The sequence below is a fragment of the Danio rerio genome, chromosome 23 (assembly GCF_052040795.2).
Source record: "Danio rerio strain M-AB ecotype USA chromosome 23, GRCz13ab, whole genome shotgun sequence".
Taxonomy (NCBI): Eukaryota; Metazoa; Chordata; class Actinopteri; order Cypriniformes; family Danionidae; genus Danio; species Danio rerio.
Genome location: NC_141043.1, coordinates 47,860,463 through 47,879,140, shown reverse-complemented (window position 1 = coordinate 47,879,140; position 18,678 = coordinate 47,860,463). Strand labels below are relative to the sequence as shown.

At 38.7% G+C, this 18,678-nt stretch overlaps 2 protein-coding genes across 7 annotated transcripts in view; one reads left to right on the top strand and one right to left on the bottom strand.

Annotated features, from left to right (window-relative positions):
- Positions 1-18,678, top strand: part of tfr2 (transferrin receptor 2) — a 1,009,002-nt gene that overhangs the window by 984,614 nt on the left and 5,710 nt on the right. The window lies entirely within an intron of this gene.
- The window catches only part of coro2ab (coronin 2Ab), a 45,017-nt gene that overhangs the window by 23,342 nt on the left and 2,997 nt on the right, over positions 1-18,678 (bottom strand). For 4 of the 6 annotated variants that reach the window (XM_087307891.1, XM_087307895.1, XM_087307894.1 and 1 more), the window contains exons 2-6: positions 9,199-9,396; positions 6,016-6,132; positions 2,821-2,970; positions 2,486-2,653; positions 1,189-1,305 (exon numbers count right to left, since the gene is read on the bottom strand). In XM_087307891.1, the coding sequence (XP_087164017.1) occupies positions 1,189-1,305; positions 2,486-2,653; positions 2,821-2,970; positions 6,016-6,132; positions 9,199-9,396 (750 nt within the window). Of the gene's footprint in view, positions 1-1,188; positions 1,306-2,485; positions 2,654-2,820; positions 2,971-6,015; positions 6,133-9,198; positions 9,432-18,678 lie in introns of all 6 variants that reach the window. The other 2 variants (XM_087307896.1, XM_087307893.1) reach the window with 1 other exon arrangement.

Genomic DNA, 18,678 nt, shown 5'->3' with positions numbered 1-18,678 from the left:
TTCCTCCGCTGTCGCCACTGGCTTGCAAGGTTCAGGATCTGTAGAGCTGTGCATTGATGGATTTGCTCTTCAGTTTTTGGACTCTCAGTAGTGATTATTAAACCACACTGAACTGAGCTAAACTTAAACTCTGAAAACTGAACTACACTGTTTACATTTACTATGATCTTCTATGTGAAGCTGCTTTGACACCATCTACATTGTAAAAGCGCTATAGAAATAAAGGTGAAATGAACTGAATATTTCTCTTGTCTTTTAGTAGAGATATTATATGAGAGTTGCTTTGTTTACCAAATAAAGTGGATCTAATTGAATTTGCATTGTAAACATCTAATAAAAGTTAAAAGGTATTACTTTTTATTTAGTGTATGAAGTTTTTAATTATGATTCTCCCAAAGTAATTCCACATAAATCTGCAGATTTTTAACAAAATTCTGCACAGAAATAGCAAAAAATGTCTGCAGATTCTGTCTGGTCGTAGTTATGATTGAAGAAATCTTCCTTTCAAAACTGCAAGATGTGTCTACTTTTGTTATCTTTGACTAATATTACAATTTATTTAATGATCTGAAACATTAAAGTCTGACAAATATGCAAAAAAAAAACAACAAGAAGAAATCAGTCAGGCACAACGCTCACATATACACATACAGCTGAAGTCAAAAATATTCACCCTCCTGTGATGTTTCATTTCTTTTCCAAATATTTCCCAAATGATGTTGAACAGATTCAATTTTTCACAGTATTTCCTCTAATATTTGTTCTTCTGGAGAAAGTCTTATTTGTTTTATTTCGGCAAGAATAAAAGCAGTTTTTAATAGTTTTAAAGCCATTTTAAGGTCAATATTATTAGCCCTCTTAAGCAATACTTGTTTTGGATTGTCTCCAGAACAAACCACTGTTATACAATGACTTTCCTAATTACCCTAACTTTACCCTAATTACCCTAATTAAGCCTTTAAAAGTCACTTTAAGTTGAATACTAGTGTCTTGAAGAATATCTAGTCTAATAATATGTGCTGTCATCATGACAAAGATAAAATAAATCAGTTATTAGAAATGAGCTATTAAAACTATTATGCTTAGAAATGTTCTCTCTGTTAAACAGAAATTGGGGAAAAATACAGGAGGGCTAATAATTCAGACTTCAACTGTATATGTTTATATATATATGAGTGTGTATGTTACCAGATCCCACAGCACAAACTGCCTCTGGTTCCAGCAAGAGTGGCCGGTGGACAGAAGCATCTTCAGATCCCACAGGAATAAGATCCGGGAGACTTTATGAGAAGCCCAGCGAGACTCCTGGAGGAGACCAACATCAAACATGAGCTTCAGTCTTTACTATAAATCAACTCAATCCCGGTCCTTGAGCCCCACTGATTTGTTTCAAAGTAAAGTCTAGAGGGGATACAGCTGATTTACAGTTGGAGAAGATGTTAATAAAATACAATTAATGAGTAATTTAATAAATAAATCTTATTATAATTACTATAATGTTTTCGCATTATAGATCATTTCAATGAGATAATGTCATTGGCCTATGAACATTTCCTGCTTGTTTTCAAACTATTTCATAACTGTAACAAGAGATGGTTCAATCATAACTTAATGTTATAACAGCTATCAGAATATTATTTATCAATATGTTGAACTTTTTGGACTCTCAGAAGCTGTGGCAATTTAAAATTTAAAACAGGAAAACATCAGAAAGACCAGTGTTATTGTTTACATCCCTCGAAATGGTCTTTAGTGCAGGGAAGAAGTGTCAAACTCAATTCCTAGAGGGCCGCAGCCCTGCACAGTTTAGTTTCAACCCTGCTCCAACACACTTAATCTGCGGTCACACTAGAGTTTGTGTGTGCGAAATTGTGTCTTGTGGAGCTGCGTAAAGGGGTGGGATTAAACAAGATTATTAGACATTAAAAAAAGCGAGCGATTGCTCCATGTTTTAAATTTCTGTCCAGAGAGGGCATGTTTTTACCCTCAATTGGTCTCATGCAGTCAAGTGATGCGATTTCGCAGGTCAGAGTTCACCAAGCTTGAACTTTGCACTGCAGCAACCTGCGAAATTTGATGCATGACCCTGCGTTTCCGTTCTGACGCATTTGCATGCGTTTGAATGGAAGTCTATGGGAGGAAAAGCCCTTGTGACCGCAGCTTTACCTGTAGCTTTCAAACAAGCCTGAAGGACTTAATTAGTTTTACCAGGTGTGTTTAATTAGGGTTGGAACTAAACTGTGCAGGGTTGCGGCCCTCCAGGAATTGAGTTTGACACCCCTGATTTACACAATGGCACCGCCTGCAGCATCTTACTGGAGGAGTGTAAACTGTGACATTTATTCAGATATTCTGTGTGCGAGTCCATTCTGCAGGACACTTATAGATGAACAAATCTCTGATGTAAAAATGGAAAAATACGAATAGTGCAGAGAGATGGGTAGGTGCTGTATTAAATCAGAAACACACACACACACACACACACCTGCAAAACTCGTCCAGTTCGCGGCTCAATAATTCTGATCTTCTTGTCTTTGCAGGCTGTGGCCAACAAACTCCCATCCGCATTAAAACTCAAACACAACACCAGCTCACAGTGTGTGTTAATCACAATCACCGGCACATCTGACGAGTCCAAACGCCACATAAACACCTACAACACACACACACACACACACACACACACACACACAGACACACACACACACACACACACACACACACACACGTACACACACACGACCAGCCTGTGTTATTAAGAACAAAAAATGTTGCATGCACTCAAACCAGACAGCATGTGGTCATAAGATGATGTAAAACCTTGCAGTCGTATGCGGAGCTGAGCAGCAGGTCTCTGGCAGTCGGATGCCACTCGATGAGGGAAACCCTGCGACTGTGAGCCAACAGATCCTTACTGGGCAACATCAGATCAGCCTTCAGCCCGCTAGGAGGGATGTTCCACACCTTCACCTGCGCACGCACGCACACACGCACGCACACACACGTTTGTTTTGTGAAAAGTGGGGACATTACATAGGTTTCCATTCATTTTATACTGTCCAAAACGTATATTATATTGCCCTCACCCCACCCCACCCCTAAACCCAACCATCACAGGAGACTGAGTGCAGCTTTACTCTGATTAAACTCATCCTGTGTGATTTATAAGCATTTTGAGAAATGAGGAATTCACCAATGTCCTCATATTTCCAACCCGGGCTCATTGTGGAAACATAGTCCCGCGGACGTTTCTGGAGACCGCGGAATACGTCCCGGCGGGTACGTACGGCTGCAGTTTTTGTTTTCGCGAATCCGCGAGAGGCCGCTGTTGCGCGCTTTTTCACACCTCAGACGCCTCTCACGAGTGCGGTTCGCGGCCGCTCTGTTCTTGCGTGAACCCGCCGGAGGCCACTGACCGGATGATTGACTGCGCGACCGGCCAATCGGCCGACTCGCCCTCCTCCTTCCCTGAACCCAACCAATTTTACCGATCAACCCGCCCACCTGCCCGCCCGCTTGATTCCCTAAACCCGAGCAACAGTTCACAAAAGCCGTCCAAAAAAATAAAAGCCCTGATTTTTTTTATCCCATTGCGTTTTCGGATTTCGCCGCGTTCTCACCCTGTCACAAAACTCGTTCACTTAATTTTTGGGTTTCTGTTTTTGTCTTACCTGATTGCTGGAACTGCTCTTCCCCGGACTCGAAACCGGTCGCCGTGGTCGACCCCTCTCCGCATCTCGAGCCTGCCGACGTACACGCTGAGCTGAGTGGACAAACAAGTTGCAGCAGGGAAGCCCTCCACAAGGAGGTAAGGCAAGTGCGAAAGGGAACGGCGTCACACCGCCCTGCAGCGTTCGCTTGAAAAAAATAAACGCGGCCGTACGTACCCCCCAGGACGTAATCTGCTGTCTCCAGAAACGTCAGCGGGACTACGTTTTCAGAATGAGCTTGGGTTGCATATTTATATATAACACGTATATGCATATATAACACGTACACACACACATGCACACGCATACACACACACACACACAAACAACTAGTGCTGAACAATATTTCAAACATTACCATTATCGCAACAATAGTATACAGTGCATTCGGAAAGTATTGATAGCGCTTCACTTTTTCCACATTTGTTTATGTTACAGGCTTATTCCAAAATGGATTAAATTAATTTATTTCCTCAAAATTCTACACACAATCCCCCATAATGACAAATTGAAAAAAAGATTTTTTGGAATTGTTGCAAATTTATTACAAATAAAAAACCTGAAAAGTCCCATGTACATCAGCATTCACAGCCTTTGCTCAACACTTTTTTGATGCATCTTTGGCAGCAATTACAGCCCCAAGTCTGGATGGGAAGCGATAGTGTCCAGCTATTTCCAGATCTCTCCAGAGATGTTCAATTGGATTTAGGTCTGGGCTCTTGTTGGGCCATTCAAGGACATTCAGTGAGTTGTTGTGAAGCCACTCCATTGATATGTTGGCGTGTGCTTTGGGTCAATAGCCCCTTTCACACATACAGACCTTTACGGAAACTTAACGGCAATTTTCCGGAAAGGTGTGTATGTGTGAACAGGCCCTTTTTGAAAATACTGGTAAATTACTCGCTATTTTCCAGAAAGAGAAGTTGTAACATTACCGGTAATTTGCCGGAATGCTGCGCTGTGTGAACGCAGAAGGAAGATTGCCGTAATAAGCGCGTGCATGTCTAGAACGTGCTGACGTGAAATGTCTACTTTAGCCAATCAGAACAGTCAGAGGCATTCACGCCCACGCGGTTTATGAGAATAAAAACCTTTGAATATTTTTCCAGACACATTCTGCTGCTAGATGTTAGTCAGATCACGTTTCTTTGCTCCTTCTTAATGCCAACTGTGTAATCAATTATCGGTAAGATGCTTATGATAAGCTTTTGTCGTTTACTTTCAAGCTCTGCTTGCAGTAGAAATATTCCAGATATTTACCGGTATTATTGTGTGAAAGGGGGTATTGTACTGGTCAAGAGCACTCTGAAGCAGGTCTTCATTCAGGATGTCTCTGAACATTGCTGCATTCATCTTTCCCTCTATCCTGACTAGTCTTCCAGTTCCCCACAGCATGATGCCAACACCACCATGCTTCACTGTAGGGATGCTGTTAGCCTGGTGGTGAGCGCTGCCTGCTTTTCTCTAAACGTAACGCTTTTAACGTGCTTTGACATGCACTGTCAACCCTGGGCCCTTATATAGGTCAACTAAATTGACTACAGGTGAACTCCAATGAAGATGATCTCAAGAATGATCAGTGGAGACAGAATGTACCTGAGCTCTGAAGGTTGTGAATGCTGATGTACATGTGCTTTTTCTGCTTTTTTATTTTTAATAAATTTGCAACAATTTCAGAAACTCTTATTGCACATTGTCATCATGGGGGATTGTGTGTAGAATGTTGAGAAAATTAATGAATTTAATCCATTTTGGAATAAACCTGTAACATAAATAAATGTGGAAAAAGTAAAGCGCTATCAATACTTTCCGGATGCACCGTGTAAGCTACCTATTCTTAGGCCCACACGGAATCTGCGTGCGCAGATTTTCCGCAGATTTCCCGCAGATTTCTGCAGATTTTTAGCCCATTATTAATTCCGTTTATTTACTTGAGTAAATGTGTAAATCTAAATGTATTCAGTTTTTATTCAGTAATTTATCACTTTTTATTTAATATATTAAGGTTTTAGTTATGATACTCTGCTGGATACTCCCAAAATAATTCCGCAGAAATTCGCAGATTTTTACCAAAATTCTCTGCAGAAATAGCAAAAAACGTCCGCAGATTCCGTCTGGCCCTGCCTATTCTACATGCTCTTATTCTACATTTCTAAGCCTACCCAATACCTAAACTACCTTAGTAAAAAGAGCAGTTTCATAGTTAAAGGCTTGCTAATAGCCCCAATGAAAAAAGTTAAATAAAAAAAATCTTTAATTTTCAGAATTGTTCATCTATTCAGAAGCAAATGGAATGAAAACTGACCGTACAGTCCTCTGAACAGGACGCAATGCGCAGGTCATTAAATGGATCCCACTTGACGTCCAGCACACGAGCGCTGTGACCACACACGCGTGCATGCAGAGGACTCACACGGCCAGTCTGAAAAACACACACACACCTAAAATTATGCACAAAACTGAAATACTGCAGAAATCATTAGTGAATAAAGCAGCGGTTCCATCCAATCAGTTAAAAATAACACAATCATCACTTCCTGCTAAACTGGAGCAGATATCAGTCAGAGAAGTGGAGTCTGATGCGTTGGGATTTGCCACTGAGGTGTTTGTTCTTCTCTAATAAATGAGTTGCGACTCAGAAGACGAAGATGAAACGCAATGAACGCAGTGTCTTTTGGAGGCATGAGATGGGAGCACAGACAGATGCTCAAGATTGATTTGGAGGAAATAATAATAGGAGAATAACAATGCTGAAGCACTGTGATGACGGACTGACGGAGGGCTGAGGCCTTTTACAATCAGCACAGCAACATTTCAACAATGGAGAGCTGCAAACCAACATTAATGATGCAAAGACCCTCACACACACACTGATCGGCATCTGAGAAAAACTACATCACATGACTTTTCTGATGTGCATGCTGGAATTTATTCAGCGTTTCCATCATGGTTTATGCACAGTTTTTCTAATCGAATAAAACGGTTATCCTATTCAGTACATGTTGGCATTTCCAAGAAGCATTATTTGTTATATTGCACAGTTACAGTCTCACATGAATGTTCTGCTCGAACAACCTGAGGGCGAGTTAATTAACAGCACATTCTCGTTTTGGGGTGAATTGTCCCTATAAAGCTCTTTGCTCCAGTGAATGCAGATCATTATGTGAGTTTATTCACTAAATCTGTTTACATCAGAGTTCATGCACATTTTTTTCTTATCACATTTTCCTAATTTATGCACATCTTGTTGTTTGTTTGTTTGTTTGTATACTTTATTGTCCCTCAAGGGGAAATTTTCTGTAGACTCACCCAGCACTTCAGCAGGTTCTGACACAATAACAATTTAAAAGAATAAGTCAACATGCACAAGAATTACACACACTATTGTTCAGTGTTCAATAGTCTGATTGACACTGGAATAAAAGAGTTCTTAAATCTGTTCTGTTTCCAGCGGAAAGTTCTGTATCTTCTTCCAAAAGGTAAAAGTTTGTAAGATGGGAAGAGTACATGAGATGGGTAACTTAAAATTCTTTTAGCTTCATACAGAGTGCATTGCTCGTAGAGTGTTTGTATATTAGTAAAAGTTTCTATTAGTCTTGGTGTTTTCATTAAGCATTTTATTATGTAATAAAATAAGAGTTTGGTCACCGAACATATTTATAAATAGAAAAATAATGCATTTAATTTCAAATGAGTTATTGAAAATAAAAACTACAAAATTTCACTTAAATTTGACATATTTTTTATGCTTCTCTTGATTTTTCATGATTATTACAATTTTATTTCATATTTCCCCTTGGTGTATTAATTTTTAAACTGTGATCTTTTGATTTTTGTCAGATTTGTTTCAGTTTTGGCTTTGGTACTGACTAATACAACGTGTCTACGATGTTAAACAGTTGCCAAATTACTGAAATAAACCACCAAACTACCAAATAGTAACTACCGGTCTTAGGGTGCTTTCACACCTGCGAATCGATTCAGTTGTTCTGAAATAGGGATTAAAATTGTTACATTGTTGCTCTTTGCTCTTAGTGCTGTTCGCTTTCACACAAGCGGCAACCTCCCGCTCTCCCTCAGGAAGCCAATACGGAAGTAACAAAAACTGCAATTCATCGTCTCGCCTTGGGGGGCTGGCTCCAGGAAGTGCAGGTCATTTCTGACTGCAATGGGAAATTGGTCATTTTTACAGCTGATAAAAACATGTTTACAGCCTGGTACAAAGGATGGTTTTGGTGCATATAGCCATGATTACCCTTCATGACAACTGTGAGGGGGTGAATTTTTTTATAACTCATCCATTTCATTTTTATTAAGTTTTATTAAGTCTGCATAATTAAGGGCGTGGCCACTTGAGTGACAGCTAGGTCTTGCTGCTTGCTGTCTCGTCGACTCAGCTGATTACAGCTAATTAGCCGATGAACTCGGCATATACATCGCATTTTTGTGTTGTTTAATGTTTCTTTACACAGTTAGTTGCCTTTTGGGATTATTTCCAACAATTATCAGATGATATGGCATGCTGTGTTCACTTTATTGTGCTCACAAACCATTCACGTGGGCTCCGTTTCCCTGGTGAGTGAAATTATATACTTGTATACCAGCTCTATAAATGTATTTGTTTTATTTAAGATCATTTAAATCATCAGCTGTCAGGGGGGGTGGTGGTTTGGTGGTGTTTAACAGTGTGCGCGCGACGTGTCTGAAGAGCGAGGAGGGATGCAGTAGGGAGGGGTGAGAAGGGTGTGCAACATATTTAAGGACCGGGAGAAGAAGCGCGATTTCCGGGAGATTATCACTCATTTGCGGGCATCCATGAGTCTCTGTGCATTTGCGGGATACTCCTGAAATTTACGGGAGACTTGGGATGTCTGGAATGACCTCCCGCCCTACTCATAATTCTCTATTCATATAGTTGTATGCCTATTACATATCCATAATACACTGTGATATAACCGCGCTCGGATCGTTTCGCTTTCTCAATACAATCGATCCGCTCCAGAGTTCGTTTCAATCAAGCCAAGACCACCTCATTCAAGCGATCTCAGAGCGATTGATTTGCTGCGGATCAGAGCCCCATTGGTGGTTTCACATAAGCCAGATGAACCGCGCTAACTGGGCAAACGAGACAGGTTCCCAAACAAAAGTCTAGGTGTGAAAGCACCCTTAAAATCTCCTCGCAAACTTATGCTGTACATTCCAACAATCACCCTTACTCCCAGGGCTGTTTATACCAAAGCCCGGAGGAAACTCACACCAACACGAGGAGAACATTCAAACTCCACACAGAAATGCCCAGCCGGTACTCAAACCAGTGACCTTCTTACTATGAAGCGACAGCACTAACCACTGAGCCAACGTGCCGCTCAAACAATTACAGACTGATTTATATTAAAATAAAAAGGGACACTGAATTTTCTGCATGAAATCAAAATCCGATACTCAATAATCAGCATGAAAATAGGCGAATCAAAGGGCGTGGCCTTACATGACGGACAGAAATGACGATGAAGGCTCCGCCTCCTGTACACTCAGTGACCACTGCGATGAAGCGTGGATTGACAGCACAAAAGTGGTTGTCCTGGACACTGCGTGTGATTGACAGGCCGTGGTAACTCCGCCCCTTTACTGCGGCCTTCCCGATCACATGATGAAACGGCGAGGCACGGAAGGAATGCTGGGACATCTGAAAACACACACACACACACACACACACACACACTGCAAAAATATGCTCTTTTTTGTTTTTGTCTTGTTTCTTGTCCAAATGTAATGTAGCACATTTATTAACTGATTATTTACTCGACTGTGACAACAAATGGTTTATATGTGCTCTTCCAGCCATCTAAGGTATTTTCATAAGAAAGTCGATTTATAATCCGATGCTAATTGATATAGCATGTTACCTGAGAATATAACTATAAAATAATAAGCTAGAGGCATGAACTCATTGTGATTAAACTCTAACGCCCCATTCACACAGGGCTTCAACGCTTGACTGAAGGCGTGTCTGAAGTTGGGGCTGATGCGATCTTCATGGCAGCGTCAGCCAATGAAATTCAGTCAGCAATGGGCCACTGTCTAGCTGGTGTATTTGCATACAGTGATCTGATTGGCTGACGCTTCCGTCTGCACTTGAAAAGTTGAGATAGTCCCAACTTGTGTAGCGAGCAACGCCTCTGAAGTGGCGCCGACGGATCCACAATGCAGTTCAGCAACGCCTGACGTGACCCATTTAAAGTGAATGGGAAGCGTTGACGCTGACGCCCCGTAATAATGGGGTGTTACAGAAACAGATATGACAGGCTATTTTTTTTTTTTTGAGTTTTTTTTTATTACATAACAAGAACAATAGTACACAAAAAATGAGGAATACAATGTTTACATTTTTTTACATCCAAGGAACAAATCAGTAGAGAAAAAAATTAATAAAATAACAGGGGATATAGAAATTACAAAAAATTTGTATAAGAAAAGGATTGCAAAATTACATACATTCTTAAAGCTTTTTTATTGTTTGTGTCTTTTAGGGTTTCTATACAATGCATAAAATCAATTTTAAACTAATGAATATTAAGCTTATCATTGGATCATTTTTGTTTGTGTACATGGTACTTATTATCATATAATTATCAATCATTAATCCATACATCATCATTAAATTAATAAACAAATTCTGCTCCAAAGCTTTGTTATTAATGTTGTAAATCCAAAAAAATCTCTTGACAAGAAAACTGAATTTTTAATTTTGTAAGTTTAAGTACAAGATATTCAACATCAAACCAGAACATTTGGGTATATGTGCATTCAAGGAAATAGATCTAATTCACAAAAAGTGCACGTAGATTCCATGTCTCTAAAACATTTTTAACCACTTCTTTCACTGCATAAATTAAATGTATTAGTTTATATGTCACTTCTTTATCTTTATTGGTGAGACCGTATTAACTAGGTAAGTTCCAAACTTTTTTTTCCACTCAATTTGTTCAAATAAGGAATTCCAAAAAGATTTGCATTTAGGCAACAATGCGGTTCTGCATAACTTTTACTTGTAACAATTATTAAATTTAGCGTCTATAATTATCCCACCATTGATAGTTAACTGATTACTTTGTAAAAGATTTGATTCAGAGGATAAATTACTGGACAAGAGCTGAACAAGTCCATTAGGAATTGCATCAAATACTATTGCAAATCCTTTAGCAGTTATGGGGAGTGACTGGCTATATCATAAATATCTCTAGATATCTGTGTCATATCTAGAAAGCTACAAATACGTTTTTCATGTCGCACATTTTATTGATTACCGTTTTCTTATTTCACCAAAACTACTCCCTTAATACCGTGAAAACAAATATTAAGCTTCATCAGTGGTTAGATCGATTCACTTTGGTGAAACAGTTGTATTATTACCTCATCAGCTTCAGCTCCTCAAAATAATGAATGAATGATGACGGTGTAAAAAACAATCCTGCCACTGAACTATGTGACAACAGTGCCACTCCCACCTGCCGGTAGAAGCCGGTACTAGGTTAACACTAGTAAACTAGTAAATAGTATATACTATATATATATATATATATATATATATATATATATATATATATATATATATATATATATATATATATATATATATGTATGTATGTATGTATGTATGTATGTATGTATGTATGTATGTATGTATATATATATATGTATATATATATGTGTGTGTATATATATATATATATATATATATATATATATATATATATATATATATATATATATATATATATATATATATATATATATATTGCAGCGAGCACACGCATGCCACGTCGCCCTGGTCGCAGATCCACCCCAGCTGGATCATCATTAACACCGGATCGCTCACAGCTGGACCTCATCAGAAGGAGAGGCATATAAGCCAAGCCCACGCAAGAAGAAGACGAGCTTCATTCAACTAATGACTCCCTGCGCTAATGCTTGTCTCTCTGTCTCTCCCACAGCAGACACCAGCTCGGGATGATTCAACACCCGACTACTCACTGTCCTTCACCTACTTCCCGGAGCACCAGAGCACCTCACCTCTAAGAAGAGCACCGTATTCACACCCTGCACTTTGTAAATAAAGCACCCTCCGGGGACTTGTCTGTAAACTTAACCAACTGTGTCAGTGTTTTCCCTCTGCCTCGCTACAATATATGTGTATATATATATGTATGTATGTATATATGTATATTTGTATATATGTATGTATATTTGTATATATGTGTGTATATATGTATATTGGTATATATGTGTGTGTGTGTGTATATATATATGTATATGTGTGTGTGTGTGTGTGTGTGTGTGTATATATATATATATATATATATATATATATATATATATATATATATATATATATAGGGGTGGCACGGTGGCACAGTGGGTAGCAATATCCTTGCAAAGTTTTATATAGTCAGTTAAATGTCTGTTGAAGGAGCAGTATCAGCAGACATTAAGCAGACAGTCTACTAATACTCAAATGGACCATCAAAATAAAGGGTTACCGAAATTAATATTAAAATTAAAACTCATTTATAATTGCAAAACTATAATAACCTGCGTATGTGTGAACATCATGAGGAAGTGTGTGTGTGTGTGTGTTCAATACTGTAGTTCCTTTTAAGAGCTAAAAATAAACACTAATGGCGACAGGTCAAATGACAACAGCCAATCAGATCAGTTTACAGTCATTCATAGCATTTTAAACTCTAAATAGGCTATTTACACCCTGACATAGTTTGTTTTTACTCTATTAGATTAAATAAAATCAGAAAAAGCACCATTACCTGTTTATTTCATTACAATTACTGCATATCTTAAATCATACTTTTAAATCAGCTAATAAAAAAAGCATTTCCCAATGAAAATGTTGCATTATTATCACTATAAAATCATATATTTCTTCCCAGAATCATGCAGATATAGTTTTGAGAGTATTAAATGACCACTTAAATGAGTTAATGGCCAGTTTTGCTCTAGATTAACGTCACTTTAAGGATTTTTCCAGCACATCAATCATTAAACATCCTACAAATTTGGAGGATGAATCTTTAATGAGAGATTGAGTTACAGAACAAGCCCTAACAACACTGAACAGCGGACATCTGACCTGAGCAGCCGTTCTCACACTTTCTCCATCATCACTGCACAGAAAACTACCAAACAATTCCAAGCACCTAAAACAATAACAAAGTGTGCTCACAAAATAACGTACGCTTTTATTTCACATGACATCGGGCTTTAATGAGACTGAGACATAGCACACTGAATTGGCCTGATGGTCTTTTAGTGCTGTTGATGGGTCAGAAAGTTCAGGAGGAACACCCAAAGATGATCATTTCATCATTTACTCACTCATGACATTTCTAAAAATGTATTCTGCATTCTACAGAGGAAGGAAGTCGGGTCATTTATAACATCTGATCTGAACTGATGGTTAAATCTCATGATCTAGGGCAGTGGTTCTCAAACTTTTTTCATCAAGTACCACCTTAGAAAAAATAGTCCCTCCAAGTACCATCATAATGACCAGTATTGAAATACAGTAGCGTAGTAGGCCCAGTAAAGCAGCTACAGTTCTGCTCAGTTTAAAAACATGGCAGATTAACTACTATTATTAGGAGTATTAATTTTTATCAGCCGCTTTAAACACTATAAATAGTTTAAATATTAACACTGTACTGTGCTTCTATGTGAAAAAACAAACAAATAAACAAAATAAAATGTCAACGTTTAAATTAAAATGTGCTTTTAAAAGTAAAAAATGGTAGGTTACTGTTCTTAAAAAGTAAAAAAAAAAAAAACTGCTGTACTTAAATGTAAAGTGTTAATCAGTAGTATCCTATTGATCAAAACCTGCAAATGTTGCTTGGACCTCATAAATATAGGCTATATTTCATCATATTTATATATAAACCATTTTAGATAAGTTTTGAAATATATGTTGCTTGTACATATGACATATTGGATTATTCTGCGTACCGCTAGAAGGCAGCCCGCGTACCACTAGTGGTACATGTACCACAGTTTGAGAACCACTGATCTAGGGTATATGCAGAGCTAGTGCTTCTTCCTATGCCAATAAAACTCTGGTAAAAATATGTGATTTTTTAATTTTATTTCAATGGTTTCTTTCACAGCATGGATGTTGCAACGCTATTAAAATATAATCAGTTAAATAGACTTAAGCATTCATTTAGTTTTCCAGGTGTAAAATGAAATGAAAAGCCTTTGACCTGCACACACTGTCGGGTTCAGCAGGTGAGCACAGAAAATACCAGGGTTAAATAAATATTAGCATTTTAAAGACATGGCATGGGACAAAGTCATTTAATGCAGTCCTTCTTGTATATTCTGAGACCCACTTGATTCATTCATTCATTTTCTTGTCAGCTTAGTCCCTTTATTAATCCGGGGTCGCCACAGCGGAATGAACCGCCAACTTATCCAGCAAGTTTTTACGCAGCGGATGCCCTTCCAGCCGCAACCCATCTCTGGGAAACATCCACACTCACATTCACACCCACACTCATACACTACGGTCAATTTAGCCTACCCACACTCATACACTACGGTCAATTTAGCCTACCCAATTCACCTGTACCGCATGTCTTTGGACTGTGGGGGAAACCGGAGCACCCGGAGGAAACCCACGCAAAGGCAGGGAGAACATGCAAACTCCACACGGAAACGCCAACTGAGCTAAGGTTCGAAGCAGCGACCCAGCGACCTTCTTGCTGTGAGGCGACAGCACTACCTACTGCGCCACTGCCTCGCCAGACCCACTATATATCAGACTTTATATCAATCAAGCAGTGAAGATTGTTGATTTTTTAAAGAAAACAGACCCTGAATGCGCCGATTTTGTCACTGCATACTGTTCACCGGAAGCATTTGACCCAGGTTACTGACAAATTAAAAGTCCTTCTGCATATACCCTATTCAAGAGGTTCCCAAACGTTTCAGTCTGCAACCCCTAAAATAATAACGCCAATGACTCTCATCCCTAAATTTCTTTGAGGTGGTTATAAATACATATATAAACCTTGCACAGAAAAGCACACACATACCAATAGGTCCAAGTCTATTCATCGCTTAATTTTAGAGAACGTCAGTCGGAGACCATCCTCCATGTTCTGTTGTAGCCTGTATTTATATTTAATGTGAGTGCAGTAAAGTCAGTACAGTGAAAGAAAGTTGAACCTGGTGCCATAAAATCAATGTGCTGCATGATTGCTGTGTCTTTAATATAGGTTTGCCACCCGTCCCTTAAAATTGCAGGTTCCGCTTTGAATCAATACAGAACGGGTTTTGTCCTGTATTTTTATCATTTTTAAAAGTAGCTTTTCACGCAGATCATCCCGCACAGTAGAGATGCGCGGATGGGCTATTATTTCATCCGCAACCGCATCACAAAACTCATCATCCGTCTGCCATCCATCCGCACTAACATTTTTAAACCCAAACCGCACCCGTCTGCCATCTGCTGACTGAGCTCTTTATTTGAATGGCTTATTCCTTTTTACTATTAAATGAATGTTTCTTTATTGATTATTAGAAAATAGAGAATGACTTTAATGACATGCAGTTAATCCAAACGTGCAAGTCAAATCCAGCATTAATTGACGCTTTGAAGTGACGCTAAACAATACGAGGACGTGTCGTTTCACTTGATTCAATTCCTCGGTCCTTGAGTCTTTTCCTTGCGTCCTTCCCTCGCATCCTATAGGGGTGGAAAGACGAGGAAAGAAAGCAAGGAAAGGAAACGAGGATACACAAATAAGAAATAAGAAGCACCCCTATAAAGCTCTCAGAATATCAGCAGTGAACTCCGTCTCCAATTGGCGCACAGGGACAAAAATAAATAAATAAATAGCCTAAATGAAACGCACTGTACTGTACAATTTTTTTATTATTATAGTAGCCTAATAGAAAACGCATTTTGACACATCATTTCAACATTCAGACGAGAGCGCCTGGCCTCAATGCGCCCTGCTGCGCTGAAGGAGCACACGCTCGCAGCACTTGTTGCTGGAATGCATAGAGTTCTCTTGGCAAGGTGCTGTAGACGTGGGAATGACTGGCCTTATTTCTCCCAAAAGGAAAGTAGATTTTCCTCTGCTGATCCGTCTATACGGAAGTTTGTAGAGGAATACTTCTGTACTTCATCCAGAATTAGTGTATCCGATTCCTCCTCATTCTTTGAAGTCAGTTCTAGGCTTTTTGGTTGGTGCGCCAGCTATGTGTACAAAAACAGTACAACCGCCCACCACCCGCCCGAATTTAATTAAAATTTTATTTTTCGTCACGTCATCCGCCCGCATCTCTACCGCACAGGGCTCAACAATAAGGACTGCCCGATGGCCCGGGGCCAGCATGTGAGATGCTCGGGACAGCAGACAGGATCATTACTGGCCCGATTGCTGCCTTATCACTAATTTGCCTGCGACTATTTGTCAACTGCGTGCAAATACAGTCTTAGAATCGAGAAACAGTTCGGGTTTTTAAGCCTTAAAATGCTACCTTCTCTGTGATGTCGTAAGCACTATATTGATTTTTGGTTCCTCTTATCTGATTGGATGTTGTGAGCACGTTTTTATTTTCCATAACAACCAGTACAACAAAGAGACGGCAACATCAAAAGATGATGCAAAAAGAAAACGTTTGTTTCTAACTTCTTGGAAGCAGACATTGCAAGGGTACACCACGACTAAAAAAAAAAGAAGTGATGTCTTGTAAAGTTTGCCATCCGTTTGGCAGGTCAACCACTTTTGTTTTGCAATAAAGTTTTTTCCAATTGTTTACACACATTTTCTGAAAGCAGGTCTCAAATTGTCAGAACTCTACACACAAATCACAAAACACACACACATTGGGCAAAACTCTTCAATTCTCTTGCAAAATGAAACTACGTTCAAAACAATGTGATTTCTTCTCAAAATGTTCATAAGACCAGTTGAACACTGATGTGCTGAATGTAAAACACTCTGACCACTTCTTCTCCATTCATCATTGTGACTTTCTGTTAGCTTTTTTTCAGTGTTACACTTTACTACAAAAAGTAGGCCTACAGAAGTTCATTGTAAAATATTTCAATATTTTATATTTTTTACGATTTGTATATTTTTATATAAAACAAACAAATACCAAATATATTTTACTGTATTTTCCCCACAAATACAGTGTACACAGTGTTCATCCCAACCAACACAAAGTTGCAGATATCATGGTCTACACATGCCATCAACAGAAGTATTTACTGAATACAGTCACAGTAAAAAATAAATAAATAAATTAAATTAAAAAAACAGCTATACTGCATCCTCTTTTCTGTTTTGGTCTGGCCAAGAAGTGGGGGAAATGTCACTTTGCATGGCGAATCCAGCCACGAAAAGCATCAACTGCTACAGCTTGGAGAAGGGGTATACCAACCTGATCTTACGAGAAAACGTAAGTATTTTACGTTTTGCCAGTTTAGTGGCTAATTCGTACGAATTCGTACGAGTTCAGTCGTACGAAATGGTACGATTTTAAAAAGGAGGCGTGGCACCTGACCCCACCCCTAACCCCAACCGTCATTGGGGGATAAGCAAATCGTACTAAATTGTACGAATTAGATCGTACGAATTCATACGAATTAGCCACTAAATGAAAAAGTTACGAATTGCCGTGAGATTGTGTTGGGTATACGTGTGTGTGGATTTCGGTCATACACTTTACATCTCCAGGCAGAAAAACCATTCCTCAACAGGTTTGAGGAATGGAGAATATGGAGGGGGAGATAAACATCTAAAAAACATAGGTGGGCAGTAAACTAGTTGTGAACCAGATGAGCTCTGATTTCTAAATTGCAATTCTGTGAGACAGGTGTTTACACATGTGATGAGTTAGTATGCAAAGTATGACAACTGACTTTACAATAGTGACAGACAGTGTGTTCCCTATGAAAACAAATGATTTTCTGCATGAAAATTGTGTAAAATGCAGAGAATTGTGTGTAGTGTTTTGAAAAAAGTGTGTTGTAAACCTGCAATTTGAGTGTAAAGCAGGAATTGTGCTTGTAGTTTAGCAGAATTGGTTCAGGGGGTTGGTGCATCAGTTACATGTTGTAGAAATTGTGTCTGTAGTACAAGTAATTGTGTGTAATCAACCAAGAAAAACTGTAAAATACCTGCACATTTTCCATACCGCTACTTCTGTTTGCATAACACTTTAAATTTTGCTCATTATACATTAATTAACATTTTTTAAAAATATTTAAATTCAAGATTCACAAACTTAAAAAAAAATTGTGTGGCTAAGAAATAGCTATTAACTTTTTTTTTTTTGGTGGGGCCAGTGAAAATATGAACCACTGGTCTGATCGGGCCAGTAGAAAAAATCTTTAGCGTTGAACCCTGCCACATGCATAAAGATGCCTGACTCATACCACCACAACTAAACCCCCACCCCCACTGTAAACAAACAAATCTGGGTTGCCTTGATTTATTAAGCTGAATGAAATTAATCAAGAGTCCATTGAACTTGTATTATGTTAATATTACTTAAAACAGCTTGCATAACTTATAAAACTAATATAGAACCTGACTAACTTAGTTCAGTAAGTTAAAATGACTCAAAACATATGCTGTCAGGACTAATTGATCATATCATTTTTACAGTGTAGCTAATGTTTGTATCTAGTTCATGTATGCGTTTCCATGTTTGAATAGGTGTTACTGCAAGCAATGACAAATATTTTTAGCCAAAATCTGTTATCAATACCACCCTTTAAAATGAGGTATTTTCTCCTCGCCTCTAGGTTACAGCAGCTGAGTTAGCGCAGGTGTACCACACTATTAAACATAACATCAGATGTATCAGGGCTGCAGGGTTGTAAAAGAGAAAGACTGACCGCATCTGTTGACACAGATTTCAATATAAGACATTTGAT